The sequence below is a fragment of the Chaetodon trifascialis genome, chromosome 2, assembly GCF_039877785.1.
Source record: "Chaetodon trifascialis isolate fChaTrf1 chromosome 2, fChaTrf1.hap1, whole genome shotgun sequence".
Lineage (NCBI taxonomy): Eukaryota > Metazoa > Chordata > Actinopteri > Chaetodontiformes > Chaetodontidae > Chaetodon > Chaetodon trifascialis.
In genome coordinates this window covers 27,176,930-27,193,555 of record NC_092057.1, presented here as the reverse complement: position 1 = coordinate 27,193,555, position 16,626 = coordinate 27,176,930, and the positions used below count along the sequence as shown (strand labels likewise).

The following is a 16,626-nucleotide window of genomic DNA, read 5'->3' as shown; positions in this document are numbered from 1 at the left end:
TATAGCCACCTTTGAGAGAAGATAAATTTTGAAGAGGTGAATCTGAAAACATAACCAGATATTTTTCTTCCCAACACACAGGTGCTGAAAGCACCTTTAACAGACATCAAGCACCACAACAATTGTTGGAGGTAAATTTGAATAAAATTGGCTTTGTTATGGACTAGCCATGTGATTATACTGACTTTTCCTGTTCACTTTTTAATGTATGAAACCTCATTTACACAGTGTCAAAGTAAATAATATTCATGCTGTAGAGAGAATTAAAATACAACTCACAAATTACCATTTCAGATTTTTCTGTCACACAAAGCATGATTAATAAGACACACCAGGCGGTGGCTAGGGTGAATATTAAAACTAGTGTGGTGTCACAAAAAAACAAATAATAAAAAACAAACAAATATACAAAACAAAGTACCAATGTTCAGTTGAGGTACAAGTAAAGGGACTTCTACATGTTTTCTTTGCGGCAAGCAACATCATTTCTATAGGAGATATTGTATATGCATAGAAAGCATCTTTCTGATTTTGTGGTAATGGAGTTGAAAAGAGTAGCAAAGTGCTCAGCAATCACAAATAGTAGTATTGCTCAGCAATATTTCATACAAAATAGCTTAGCTAGCTATAGCGGCTCCCCAATACACGTTACTCAGTTTTGAAAATGTCTCCAAACCACGTATTGAGCAGGACTGAGCACTTACTTGTATGAAAATGTAGTCATCTTGAACCACCAAAGAGCTGATGTCAATGTAACCGGAGAATGGGTAGTTCCTGTTAGCCTCTGTGCACATCTGAGCTCTGCATGTGACATACTGCACATCTGTCACATCGGAAGACACAGAAAGCATCAGCGGTTTAGGACAGCTAATTTTGTTATGCTTCTTATTGTCGATCTTAATGTATAGAGCTATTGCAATGCCTTGTTTGTGACAAATGAGAAATTAAGGGCATCTTTGAATGGTAGCCATTTTTCTTATTATATGGGAGAGATAATAGGTCGTTTGCATATGACATCAAATTACTCTTTTGTTGTTGAACTGCAGATGGAGGGCAGGAAGTGAATTTCTGCATAGGAAGCACTATAACACACACTCAAAATGCCTATGTATTGCATCATTTATGGTTACTCAAATCAATCAAACCAAGAGACCACGGGGACCTTTTATGGAGTACCAAAAGTTGTTGTTCATATAGGTGAAAAATGCAAGAAACTGACGTCGAAAAAAACATGGGAAAAAATGGCATATTAACCATCCGCGGCAAGTCAGATAATCATGGAAATGGTGTAATATTAGCTATTGTTTCAAATCTATGGTGATAAATGTAAAGTAATAGCCAAAAGCAACACGACTAACACTTGTTAAATCAGCGTCAACGGTTACACACAAGACAGGTGAACGTAAATAACGTGCACTGTCTTGTTTCACGATGATCCACGTCTTTAGTGGTGTTTAACCCGACTTTTGCCAGTGGTTAATCTAGCAAACAACTCTAACGTAAGCATTGATAGGCAGCACTGCAGCGCTGAAAGTTTGCTGCCCGGTTAATCCACAGGACAATAAAAGCTAGCCCCTAGCAAAAAAGAAAACAAGTCATCCCGGAGCACTTTGGTACCAAGGTCGTGAACCCAACCACTGACAAAAAAGTTGCATGCCTCCATACTTTTGTATGCTTTCATTTGGTTTCTAGTGTAGACTGCATGACCACATAATTGGTTATCTATTGTCTCAATAGCAGGCTAATCAGTCAAGGGCCACAACATGTGTTTTTACCTTTCTTTCATAATTTCATCTGAACTTAATTTCTCGTCCATTGCGGTTTTCACTTCCTGCCCTCCATCTGAATTTAACACCACATGACTCCAAACAACCTATTAAAGTAGTGCTCAACTTACTTTAAGTATGAAGGCTTCTACTACATCCATCTATGCATATGACATTTTCTGGGACTCATTTACTCCCTTTTATTCTTATCATGTGTACAGTAGATGGGCCACCACAAATAAGCATCCCCACCTGTCAATCATACTAGTTGTAGGAGAAAAAGCCATGCTTATATCTCAGAGTGATGCTACTCCAACATCACAGGCATGCATAAACAGTTTCACCTATGTCACCTATGTAAGACCCCGGAGGTACAGCCATTCAGAGTTACAGAGCTGACATTCACAGAGAGAAAGGAAAGAGTAGAAAGGTCATTTTAATGAAGAATCATGCACTGGATTTATTGGTGGGGCAGGCAGTGCTGTTTCCCCACAGACACACTCTTTTCTTTGGGAGAAATTCATTTCTATAGAGATAGAGAGACTGTTCACTACTCCTCTTTGATGTGTATGTGTGTAGAGGACACTCACTTCCATCGTGTGTATGAGCCTCCATGTGGACCAGATCTGGCTCCTTGTCTAGGCCCGAAACAGACCTTAAAGAGAATGACAGACCATGGAGGAATATGTAATAATAATAATGAACAGAAAGGGTTGTAAGGGAAAAGCAGAGGGAAAAAGAGAGCAGCACAGAGGGACCGTTGTTGAGGAAACAGAAGTAAAAGGACAAGGATCAACCAGAGGGATTCTGCTCTAGTTAGAGCTGTTTCTTCAACTTAGTAAGAAGAATGCAGGAAAGTCTCCCCTATATTCTAAACGCCACAATATAACAAGCAAATCCACAGCGACTCCAGGCGAGTTCCCTTCCAGCAAAATGTGACAATACAAAGAAACACAAATGCAGTCTCCACATCACTGACTGGGTGGTGCAGGGTCACCACACTCTCTGACTATGAGTATATCTCTGGGTAAAATCTTGCTTTCTTGCTCATTTTGCTGCTTGTGGATTAGACTGAATGGACACAGCTTTCCCATTGTGGCGATATTTCATATCCCTTGGAGGCTGATGAAGCCATTGTCTAAATGCAGCCAACTGGAGGCTTGCCTAGCCATTGCTAGAGGCCCATTCAGTGTTTAGATGCCCTTGAAGGGGCTTTGGCGGTGAAGGGCAAAGCCAGCGATGGATTGGGCACATTATTTAGGATTAAACCACAATGGCACGGAAGTAGCTTCAGACTTATGCAAGTTACGGTGGATATAGCCAACGGCATACCCAGGCACAACCCAGTCAGCTAAGAGAGGGGGAGAAAAGCAATGAGCTGGAATGGATCCGGGCCTACGCTAGTGATGACTGTGCACTTTCAGACATAGTAGGTACACTGCAGGGGGAGTGACTAGCAAATGTGACTGGATGAGAAGTGACAGGGACGTCCCCATTATTAGTCATAGCTCCTCCTCTGTACATAAGCTTCCGTATCTGTATGTACGCATCTGTAGAAAACCAGCCCCTCTCTGTCTACTACTGATGTAAAAATAATAATTTTATAATTTATGTGCCATATGCCTGATATGAGCAGGGCGTGTGAGAAATGAAGTGGAATGCGACATGCCCTCGGACGCTGAATGCAAAGTGTGCTCTGAAGGAGGAGATTAATCTCTGCCTGATTGTATCAAGGGGTAGAAAATGTGCAGAATTTCAGCAGCATCACCAGTCAGTCACACACCTTGTTCTAAGCCATCAATATCACTTGCTCAGTCGTGCAGAACACAAGCAACAGTTTCTGTATTCCTGAGTAAACAAAACTTTGGAGGAGAGGAATGGAGTAGAATAAAAGAAGTATAAAGCAAAGATGTTGAATACTCACCAGTAGAATCTGTTTGGCGTGACATGTTCATGGATGAGCTGCCATTTTCTTCCAAAGTCCACAGAGCTATACAACTGTAGAGATATCAGAGAAGAGGAAAAAAACAGTCTTGTTAGCAAGATGAATGCATGTGTCTGCAGTGGTCGGCTTCTAATGAGACTGGCTGATTTAAGCGTTGTAACAGTGACGAGCAAGCTTGAGACATGGCTGGATAATTCCAGGCTGGACGTTAGTCTGGGGCTATAAACCATTATTGGGAGAGATAGGCTGACATAACATAGCACTGAACGGCTATCATCATTACCAACTGGCCATTTAAGCTAACATATTGTCACAGATATAGGCATCTCTATTCCCCTCTCCCTGTATAAATTAGAGCAAAGGGTTTTGAAAAAGCACTTCATGGGAATGATAAAATTTAAACTGAAACAAATATGACATGAATGTGGCCACTTTTAGCTTCATCAGCAAATAATCAGGTTTGATTCAGTAGGTTTTAGCTGCTGTTGTATTAAAAACAAATGTTTAGTGCTACAGAATGAGCCCAGATGAATGCAAGGAATGATATATGGCTCAGCTGATGTGGAGGTGTACAGTATGCAACCACTGGCCTGATTTCAATGTACTAATTACATTTTCTGGTGCTCTGGAAAACAATTAATAACCCAGGTGCATTTCCCAACACTGTATTGATTGATGTTGTAGAAACGGCTCCCTTTTACCTGTGCTGTGTTTGTGCATTATTATTTGCCTCCAGCGTGGTGAGTCAGTGGCCCCAGTTGAGCTCTATGCTAATGTTCCTACTTGTTACCTTTTATCAAAGCAAATCTGACACTTACTCTGATAAAAGGATACACATTTGTCACCTACTGCAAATGTATTTGTCAGCTTCGCATGGGAATATCTATCTCTGTCAGCAGGTGTGTTTTCTTTTTAAAAATGACATTAGTGTTCACATTAGCGTACAGCAAGAGTGCCATACATAGACAGATTGTGGCAATTATCTGCTTCTAATTTGGCATGATTCTTTGGGTTTCATACAGTATATGGAAGCCAGTCTCTATCGTGTAATTATTATTAGATCATATAATCAGCAATTGAAGGCCATGTGTCTGTTTGGAGTGCTTGACAACGAGAGGCAATGGCAGGAGACCAAAACATTGATCTTAGCGCCCTGTATGTGGTTAGCATGCCTAACCACATACAGGGCGCTAAGATAGATCTTGGGTTCAATGGGAGCAAACATTTGTCTACACATTTATGAAGCTGAACAGAGGCTAATATGCAGTACAAATAGGTGTCCATTCTACAGAAAATAATATTTCTGATTCTGGCTCCCACCAGAGTCTTGGGGTCGGTGTAACAGGGCGGCAGGCAGGGTCCCTCATCACTTTGGACAGTGACATATGACACCATCGGGCAGGCTCAGCTTCTCCTCTCTCCATTCATCAGTTCAATGACATCTTAAATTTTAAAGCTTCTGAGCTGTCACAAAGTAGGCTTCATAGTTTCCCACTCACTACGATAAATCAAAAGTACAGCCAGCCAACTGCCACGCCACCGATGGAGTCAGTGACAGCCGAGGGAGCCAACAAAGGACGGGAGCTCAAATGGTGATTGAGGAATTGCAGAGAGCACGCTCGTTAAAGTCATCTATTCACGCTGATGGTGGCTTTTGAAAACATTTGGATTGCTCTGACTTGTGCATCAGGTTGCAGGTAAAATGTTATATGTGTACTTCCAAGCCAGATCTGTGAAGGGAAATGAGACCAGTGTTTCTTTCACCAATGAAAAGTATGACAAAAAATATTTGTTCACAAGGTTTTTTTCTGCAGCAAAAAAGACAAGAAACAAAACAAAACAAAAAGTAACCTTGAAATTGCAAATTTATGATGGAACCTGAAAATATAAATGATGTGGACGCATGTTACAATTTTCTTGAATAAAGAAGGACTAAAAGATTCCATGAAATAATGAAAAATAAATATGTCTTCTTTGGCGGCTGCTTTAGGTGGGGCACACTGGTGGCTTAGATGCCAAACATGAACTGCAACACCCTTTGTTTGAGATAGCAGAGGACCTTTGCTGCATCTTTCTCTGCTCTGTTTCCTGTCATCTGTCTACCAGTGCTGGCTAAAGTGTGAATAGTTGTGAATAATATTTCTAAGACCAAATAACTAAATGATACATGCAAAATACACTGCCAAAGCTGGAGTACAGAAAGAAAAACACCCAAAAGGCCATTCCACAGAGTGAGTAGGCTTCCTTATCTCAGAAATAATTCATGTTAATCAAGATACAGGGAGATGCACTCAAACACTGTTTACACATGAGGCGTGTCAAAGCTAAAGAGAATGACTCACTCTGTGGTTTCCATCACAGTTAAGGTCACTGAGGTCCATGTCTCACAAGAAATTAATTCCAGGCCATGTTGGTTCTATCACATTTAGCCATCAAACAATTTAAAGTATGCTGCAGGCATACAGGCATAATAAGCAGGTTTTGTTTCCCTACTCTTAGCTTAGACGTTACACAGGGATATTGGATTTCAGTATATATGTACAGGGAATAAATCTTGAGGTTTATGTATTGGTCTACATTTGTTTTTCTCCTTGTAGCCTTAACTTGTGCTTTAGAGGAAACAAATCTACACGGGGAAGTGAGGTAAATCAAACACAGATGGAACCTAAATGAGAAATGAATTGATTCAAATTCTGGTCTCTCACAGGCAAGCTACGCAACAACCATTGAAAGACAAATTTCATGATGCCTTTTCTCCTCTCAGAGGTGTGCAGGAAATGCTTGAAATGTATGTTATTGCATTGGCTGTTGCTATCTAACTATTTAAAGCCTGATGTAAGTGCACTTTTGCTCAAGATGAAATATGAATCAGAATAAAAGATAAATGACTGCTCTGCAGTCGCTGTCTACCCTTTAAATCAATTAGAAAAGAGTCTGTGGTGGTGCTGCAAAGACATGTCCCCTGAGGACAGAATGACATGAGTTTTCAGTGTTCCAAGAGGCCCGTACTGTTCTCCCTCACACAACAGAACAGCTGACCCTGTTGCTTGTTTTCTGCTGCAAAAGGCTACTTGTTACCTGTGAGGCCCACTGTAACATCTACCAAATGTACCGTTTGTCACACACAGAGCTGGCTAAAATAATAATCATGGCTTTCCTTAACTCTCACTGCGAGCTTTGAAAAAGCCTGCCGTGAAAAAGATGGATGAAGTGAGAAAGAGACAGCGAGACAAACCATTATTCTCACAGCAGATGATAAAATGTGGTGGACCTGTGCAAGCTATGACTGCCAGGAAGCTGGTGTGGGACTGTTTTTGACCCCGCAAAAACCCATTCCCACAAGATTTCCAATCATTACCACTTTTCCTGTTGGAAAAAAAACAAAGCCAATCAAGGCTCTGAAGGCAGAATGGGCACTTTAACTTTACAGTATGTGCAAGTCAAATAAAATGTCCACATCCATAAAAAATAGTTCCAAAAGAATCACCACAAACATAAAAATGTGAATTTATCTGCTTTTAATAACTGTTAACACAACATCTTAATGTATACCTCGGCCACTAACTGAATATGTTGGCCAACATGAACAGGATGTCTGACTGAATAATAAAGACAAACAAAATGACAGTTCAGTCAATGCATTATCAGGCAAGGTGAACCAACCTGTAACATTTGAAAGAAATGTAAAAAAGAAAGCAAGGAAGAAATATGACTAAAATGTATTTGGAAATGTAACAAAACCACTCCTACCAGAATGAAAGTTGGAAACCCCTCAACATTTCTGTTGATTTCCAGGATCCCAGTAATGCTGCAGCCCTCTGGCCTCATTCACAGTTTGCAAAATGAGTCAAAAGAACATTTTGATTGGACATTGCCATTAACAAGATTGAAACATGAAACATTGACAAGAAAAAAAAAAAGGTGAATACCCTCAAGAGACCTTCTTGTTATTGAGAGAAATTTCTTACAATCTCTCTCTGGTTCAAAATATGGGTCCTAGTTCGTCATGGCTTAGCCCTGATGTTAGGATAATGTGTGTAAACTTGAATAATATATTTTCTATGACACACTGCAGTAACAGAAAGCAAAGCTTTCTGGCTTTTTCATTTGCACAGTTCCTTCTGCAGCATTGCAACAATCTGCCACCCAGAAAAGCTTTGTGCATTAACATCAAAGCACAAACAGCTCCACCAACACATAAAAGTTCTGATAAAAACAGTCAAGACTTGGGAGTTATGGAAATGATAACTGCTGTAATATAGGCCCGTGTGTCCCACACAATTACTATAAGTCACTTTTATAACTCCTAATTAAGTCTCCTATAAATTCTTGATGCATCTATGTACAGTGCTCTAAATCAAAGTGCTTCTGTTGGCATCGCCTTGGCATATCCCATATGGGAAGGAAGAGGAGGGCTGGTTTTATACCTCACAATTTATGGAGCCTACAAAGTACACAGCAGTTGGGATGCTTCTATAGAGGGAGGGATAGGAGAGGGTATGCAAATGAAAGGCCTGGACTGTTCTCAGTGAGGGGCCATCAGGATTCTAGAGGGTTGCATTCTCTCTGCTTGCTATGTATCTCTATAGACAGAGATGGCTTTTTTTTTTTTTTTTTTTTTAACCACAGCACGATTCATAGGCATCAGAAGTAGAGCTGAAACAGCTCGATTGATTAGTAAATTAATAATCAAAAAATTAATTAATTAATTAATTAATTAATTAATTTTTAGAGCTCTTGTTTCATGTGAGGACTTTCTGCTTGTCTTTTTTTGTATCTGTGTAAACTGAAAATCTTTGGGAGTGTTGGTTGGTTAAGACACAATATTTGAAGATGTCACTTTGGAACTAATTCAAAGGCATTTTCACTATTTCCTGGCATTTTACAGGCAAAACAATTTGTCTTTTCATCAGGAAAGTAATCAGCCCTAATCATATAATATATTAGTTAATCAATAATATCAATAATCAATTAGAAGCCATGTTAAAGTAATTTGTAAACAGCACAATGGATCAGTGGAACTATGCTGATACCTAATGGTCACATGTTCTCATGACCTTTTATTACATTATAAATGCCAGAAAGTATTCAGAACCATGTTATCATGTTATTACAGTACAGGCACCAGCGATGTGCCCAAATCCAAAAACATTACTGAAGAAAGCATTAGTAATGCAATGGAAATACTCAAATTGAGCTATATCCTTGTGGATGGTCACAAAATAAAAATGCCCATTCGTAATTGTAACTGTCCTTCCCTTTAGTTGTACCTGACATACTGGAAAAACCCTGGTGTTCTGTAAACGGGGTTCTCGTTGGGAGAGCTACGCCACTGAGTGTCACACGGATTGGGGGGTGCAGTCTCACCCAGGCCGGGCCTAATGGTTAGTGAACAGTACAACAATGCACAAAAGTGCACTAAAATTAAGACTGGAGTCATTGTGGTTTTTTTAGTATTACTGTACCTCGTCACAGTTGAAAAAATTGCCTCCTAATCACTGATTTAATGCACCACACAGTAAGTGTCATAAATAAAATACACCCAAGATGCTGGATGACCAACAACTGCAGGCTGCATTTGGCTAAATGCTAAAATGCTCACGGAGGATCCTCCAGCAGTGACTTCTATGTTGTACTTTCTTCCTTCAATGAGGTGTCTGAGGACTTTCTGACAATTTCTGCCACAGTTGTGACTGCAGAGCCTCATTCAGGTCAAAACGTTTGAAATCTTTGAGAAGCACAGTGGGACAGAGAGGTGGACTGGTTATAGAGGGACAGACAGACAGACAGACAGACTGTGAGGCAGACTCAGTGCCAGGATTTCAATTTTGGCTGGGCCTTTAAGGTACAAAAGTTAATACTGTTTGCATTCTTTGAATGATTTTCAACTGGTAGTCTCTCTAAAACAGAAATGACTGATATCATGCTGTGGAAGGCAATGGGCTTGTCTGGTTGACTATGTCAATTTTTTCTGCAACATGTACCTGCTGAGCGTTCTGGTTATAATGTGAACTGGGAATGGTCAAGCACAGCCGTTGAGCCAAGACACAAGATTCACAGAATGACATTCAGACAGGTGAGCACACTTTGTTTGAGTGCATGGGTGTGTCTGTTTCAATCAGGGCCTGACAACCTAGTTTCCTCGTCCCACTGACTCATCTGCTGTCAATCCACTCATCAACTACACCTGTAGCCTGCAGCATATAAACCCCAGTCCTTCACTCTTCTCTTTACCAGATTATTGCATGTATCATTGTTGTGCTATGCTTGGTTGACTCTCCTAGTTATGTGCAATATCCTTTTGTTGTCTTTGAACATGCCTAATCCCATTCTGTGCAGGTCCATTGTCTCCTGCCTTCCTGATTTACCCGGTCGGCCCTGATCCTCTTCGATGTTCAGTGTTCTTCCTGAAGGTTCCAGCCACTGCCTGCTTTGCTCCACTGTTTGCCTCTGATTCACAATACACAATCCAGCCAGCCCCACTGCATCGCTACAGATTTCCACCACTAACTAATCTCAGAATAAACTGCTTTTGGTTGAACTTTTGTGTGGTCTGAGTTCTATGTATTTTTGGGTCCTGTGTACTTACCGAAAACTTAACATTGTTGGAATTTTAGATTATACTCTTTAACTGAAATTACTGTAGAGGTGATAATTTTCAATATATCGTCACTATGAATAGTTTCTATTTTTCAATGCAATACAGAAGCAGTTTGGTTTCTGAAACTTTTCTTTCAGCTTATGTTTATTAAATGACCCCAGTTAAAAGGCTAGTGGTGGAGGGGTTCACAGAGTTCATAAAATTTTAGTTTAAAATAAAAATGAAAGGTACAGTATGAGGATATGGAAATTACCTAATCAATATACCAATATTAAATCAAATGAATGCTTTGACAGCTCAACAATTGCATTGCCAATGAATATTAGGTTAGAAAATGCAATATTTGACCTTTAATCTTCTATGTGAATATAGAGACAGATTTTATTTGTTGAACAGGTACAGATAATAACTCTCTGTGCACCTCTAACAGGCACATTGTGTGCCTATTGGCAGTTCTTATCATCACAGCCTAAATGTGTTTGTTTCAAAGTCAATAAGAAATATCTAGATAAAAATTACAACAGCTATTGAAACCTGAAGTCAATGGGGTTTTCAGCCACTTGTTGTTAGCAGCATGCTGAACAAATTAAAATATTATCCTTTGTGATTATCAGTGTCAAACACTAATGCACCCCCAGTGAAGTCTGACAAACGCATTCCCTCTGGCTTTATTCTCACTCTCGTACTGCACCACCTCTTCTGATTTCCCTCAGTGATTTCTTGTTATGCTATCTTGTTGCCTTCTAGCTACATAACAAATGATAGCAGGCAGCACACCTGCCTGGCAGTGACACAGGTACCGTGTGCACTCACAGATGACAGTGAGACATGTACTTCAGTTGTTTATTCTGTTCTGCTGCCCCACCACTGTAACAGCATGTGCTTAGAAAAACCAGCCATCTACATCTATCATATTTGTTGCTGTTGGGGTTCACTGAAAATTCCTACAGCGCTTTTAATTTTAGCCTGTCATGAACTGAACTGTACTGTATTACTCTACGTGTACACTAACCACTGCCTCACAATATGTATATGATATAAAGTAGCTTGCTTTAACATAAGCCTTCAGGCAATCATTTTTCTCCACTTAGCAACAATTATGCTATGAATTGCTAAGCCTATATGCATGAAAGGGAGGCCTATTATCTCCATCTCCAGCAAGTGCACTGTCTGTATTGTCCTGATCATGTGTTTCAAATTAAAGTCCATTAAAAGTACCCTGGGAGGGCGGACCCACTGCAGCCTGATGGAGCGCAGCAGAGCTGTCGCAGCTCAGGACAAGGGAGCTGAGCACTAAAGATACCTGCCATCTGGAGAGTCATTGAGTTGAGAAATGCACTGCAGCAGCTGAGCAGCCTTTTTGGCTCAAGCTCAACCACCTTTCAGACAGGGGCAGCAAGAGGCTGGAGGTAGCTGTTCAAATAGACACACTGATAGATTTGTAGGAAGTCTTTTGGTTTGAGGAATTACAATCCGCCATTTTGAATCAATGCTTACCACACCAGAGACTGATTTTCGTATAAATTCAAAGTGAAATCACATTTGCATTTTATTCTGTAACAGAAGCAGGTCTGCTCTGTAAATTGCATGCCTGTATGTCCTCTCTTTTGAAAAATCTTTGCCTAAAAGTGAGGATTTATGTTTGAAATCATTTGGTTTCATGAAGGAGTCACATTGACCAGCTGAATGCTGTGTTTCTGTATACACAGATTATGGCCATTGATGTATTCTATATAACTACAGGGCTTGCATGGGGCAGTAATGTTGCCTATCTATTGTGCCGACACAAAAAATGAGCCTTCAACTTCCCTCATCAGCATGGACAGAACAGCAGAACAGTGGTGGATGGACTCTTCTACATGAAAAAGAGGCTGAGCCATGATTACGCAAATTCTATTACAGCGACTGGTCCATTAACTTACTGTGCTGTGTCCATCACACACAGTGCAACTGCATCACCTGCTCTCCATAGAAAATGAACAGGATCATCCATCAACGCATGCAGTATGTCTGCACCTTAATACATGAAATACATGATGTACGGTTGTGGCATGTCATGTCTGATACACAGACTCCGGCCTGCTAGCTTGACTGTTGGCAACGCAGTTGGTTATGCAGGGTTTGAAAGCACAGACTAAATTAACTGGTACTGAATAAGTAAACTGACCACTTCAATTGCAGAATCATAGATACGCACTGATTTGATTGATTGATTCTAATGTGAAACGTGTGTCATGTGATGTGACATATCCGTGCCCTATTGCTTGCCAAACCAAAGTCAACTTCCTGTGAGTTTTTTCCAAACTTTAAGCAAGAATCAACTTCAGCCCAGGAGGAAAACAAATATGTCCTCTGTACTTCCTGACTACGTTCTGAACAGGTTGAACAGGAAAAGGCTAATACCGTGTATTTCGGCTCTAAGTTTAATCAGAGGAAAGTGGCCCTGCTTGAAAGCACTCCTGACTATATCAAACTGTGACGAAAATAGCTGTTCCATCAGCAAACTGGTTTACTCTGTATGATATCAGTTTTGTATATGTCCATATAAGGGGTTTAAATGAAGAATCATATTAAGAAGGCAAAAAGCTGTCAGCTGGGAATTACAATGACAGAGAAAGATCCTGAAAGGAAAGCACTCAGGGATGTAGGCTCACTCCTTCCTATTAAATAAGGTTTGAATTAAAAGAGCTTATCTAAAGAGGACACTTCAATACCAGAATCTATAGCCACAGACAACAATATCACCCATATTAGGAATGGTACAAAATGGAAAATGCAAATTCTTTTCATGGAGTCGATGCAAATGAAAAAGAATGAAAGAAAAAAAGTAATCCTGAATAATGTCTCCCCCTTCTCTCCCTGAATACTTTATTGAGTCTGATGTCCCCGTTGCATTTCTGAAAACGTTTAGTCAGGTTGCAATTCAGCTAGAAATAATTAACAGCATAAATTTGCATCATTAGGGTGGATTAAGTCAAACAATGTTTGCATGTTGAAAGTCTGAAGGGACTGTGTGGTTCTCTCTGAGAGGCGGTATGCCTGCTCCTTTCATATTTTAGGTGGGCTGTCGGCTTCCCTTGGGAGAACAGAAAATTCCTACTTTATATGGACACAAATATGCAGACAAATTTTTTTTTGTTGTGTTGTGCACATATGTATGCTAGCGTGTACGTGTAGGAGAACAGCAATGGATAAGAATGGCAATAACAGGCAGCAGTGTAGTGTGTTTTAGTCCTCCCCTGAGCCTCTTCCAGTCACAACCTTTGCAGCTAAAGTAACTTGCCCATATTCCTCGACAGAGCATTTTCCCATTTGCCAGGCTCATTCTGCTGACTGGTAACACCCGCTCCAAAATCTAAGACCCTGACAGACTCAGACAGCTTATCCAGATGTGTCTGCACCTGTTTCAGTACATCCCTGCCAAGTATTCACAGAAAAATAAGAAATGGGAAAGAAAAAAATGTTATATATGTATATATATATATATATATATATATATATATATATATATATATATATATATATATATATATATATATATATATATATATATATATATATATATATATATATATATCAAGGTCAAAAAGACAAAGACTGAACACCACACTCTATTTCCACCAGTATAGACACCAAGGAAACATTTTAACTGTGGTCCATAAGCAGTTATTTTCCAATTTCCTGCAGTCCAGTGTATCCAGTCTATCTACTCTGAGATGCACATTTAACCTGCCTGCTGTCTGTATCATCATCATCCTGTGTCCGTGCATCTTCTTTTCCTTCTCTCAGCCTTTTGGTCAGAGGGCAATTTTCCTTTCTCCGCTTGCTCAGATGCTTCAACAAAGCAAAGGTGGTCTGGAACCAGAGTAAAACATGTGCCGCAGTCCAGATTCCTGTCTTGAAATTAACAGAGTAACTTGGCCCTTGCCTTTATTAATTTATGTTTTTATGCTACATGTATGTTTTTACTCTATGTGTAGCTGCCATGTGAGCCATGTCACGTGTTTTCCAACACACATAAGTCACCTTGTCCTCAAACTTGGGTACAAGGGTAATTTTTTCATGTGTTAAATATCACACATTGTTGATGAACTGAGTTGTGACTCGATCAATGTTGTCATGTAACATGAATGAATTGCTTTGCAGTTCTATCTGTTCACAGACATGAACAGGTGTACACTTGTACCCCAGTCCTACCAAGGTGATAGCCATCCAACAGAAGCTTCCTCAAAGACTTCATAATTTCTTCAGGGAACAAGTGCCAGCAACAACATTACCTCAACTGAAAATGACTCGGTCAACTTAACTCAGTCATCACCATTAGTCGAGCGGAAGAGTAATTGAGCTCATCCCCATTACACGTAAGACAACAATATGGCACAGGGACGTCATTAGGTGCAGGAGGGGACAAAAGTGATGAAGAGCTCACTGAAATGAGATTGGATTTAAACAAGTGCCGCTGCTGTCCTGGGGGCCTTACATGGATGCTCTTTGAGCAGATAGGTGGAGGCTGCATAATGATGAGACACTTAGTTTCCCTACTGTTCAGATTTATGGGCTCCAAGGTCTGTTACGATCATTAGGGGGATTGTGAAAGGAAAGGGGAAATGGGGTTGAGACTATATGGGCTTGGGAGGAGGTGGAAATTGCGCAGATATTTTTTTCTGGTAACACAGCACTTTTGAGCCATAAATCTGTGATCCTCTTCTCCCTATTTGTGCAATGGCATTTTATAATGGAAGACTCCCTATAATTTCACACTCCAATTAGTAAATTACTAATGTCCTGATATGCAAGCTGGGGTGGTAATAAACAAACAGGTCACATCCTGAGGGAACCTGGTTAACAAAAGAAAAAATATATTTAACACAAGGTTCATTAAAATGAGTTGCTTTTATTTGATTGTGTCTGACAGTACAAGAGAACTACTGTAAAGCAACACTAAAAAAAGGAAAGAGACCCCTGAAACAGCAATATAATGATTTAGTTTTTGTTGTTGTTGTTGTTGTTGTTGTTTTTTATTTATTCCTGCAAGTAGACCAAAATAAACTTCAGTCAGTGAGTTGAATCTCTGGCAAAGGCTTTAGAAAACATCAGCAAAATTTTACCACTGCTACAACTGAATGAACGGCAGTTATTAGGCATTTGGAACATGTTGAATTATTCAAGCTGCATAGTCTACTTAAATCAACAGAAACATTTGCTTTAATGTTACCAGGGGTGCATTTACAGCAGAAAAAAATGCTACTGTTGCCCTGATGACTCTTAGTGCACTGAGACTAGCTCAGTTTTTAGTTGCCAGCGTTTGTTGAACTGGGAAAACTAATCAAGGATTGCATGTGTATTTTTGTTGACTAGTTACATGTTATAGCACCACATAACCAGAAGTCTAGGCAGGTCAACTGAATGTATACTTACCTAGATGTACACCTTTCCTATCAGTGTATAGCTTGCAAAGCAAGACTGCGTGTAGTCATGTTACAGTATTTCATGTAATGCGTGGTGTTCACTAAGACAGACTTCTGACTTCCGACTTAAAGGCCGTTCTTTCTCCCAGACAAACATTTGCCATAATCCCCAAGCTTCATAAGTTAGGCTCAAATGACTACAAATATGAAACAAACACAAGGCACTTTTAAACTCTGTCAACAGGAAAAAACATCTTGTGTTGTCAAAAATGACAATGATAATTATGAACTAGAGGAAAAAGCATCTCCTGGACATAATTTTAAATAACAATGTTACGGCTACAGCTGCAGCATCGTGGTGGTATGAGTTGATAGGTGGTGAAGGAAATCCTGAAAGTAGCAACGTGACAATCTATGAACACCATTATAAACAAACTCCATGTCAGCAAAACGAACCTTAAGTTTAAAATGTAGGCTACTCATATTTCAGCTGGGGGTAACTATAGAACCCACAGTGTACTCACTTACCAAGACACCATTACACCGATCCATATAACATCTACCCGCCAAAGGTAGAATCAGAACATCTGAGAGTGTGCTTTTTCAAAGCTAGAGTTAGAGTTGGGCTTAGGGTTAGGGTTAGAGGGGTGGGTTGTCATTTTATTTCTGATCAGGGTAACAGCAGTTGACAAAACAATTTCAACTCCCCTTACTCACTTGATCTGGAGCTTTTGACCACAGTAAAGTAAGAATTGCTAGCCAACATGCTCAAAGTGCTCAGAATCATGAAAACTTTGGACATTTAGAGACAACTGAGCGATCTTCATCTGCTGACGTAGACCATGTCATAGAGTCTAAAGCTCAAATAACAACAATCAAATAAATTCAGTCATGGGTTAAAATAGT

The 16,626-nt window shown here is 39.9% G+C and overlaps 1 protein-coding gene across 1 annotated transcript in view; it reads right to left on the bottom strand.

Moving 5' to 3' along the window:
- sorcs3a (sortilin related VPS10 domain containing receptor 3a) overlaps window positions 1–16,626 on the bottom strand; it is a 215,085-nt gene that overhangs the window by 57,471 nt on the left and 140,988 nt on the right. The window contains exons 5-7 of the mRNA XM_070972419.1: window positions 3,691–3,764; window positions 2,357–2,421; window positions 705–823 (exon numbers count right to left, since the gene is read on the bottom strand). Of these exons, the coding sequence (XP_070828520.1) occupies window positions 705–823; window positions 2,357–2,421; window positions 3,691–3,764 (258 nt within the window). The remainder of the gene's footprint in view (window positions 1–704; window positions 824–2,356; window positions 2,422–3,690; window positions 3,765–16,626) is intronic.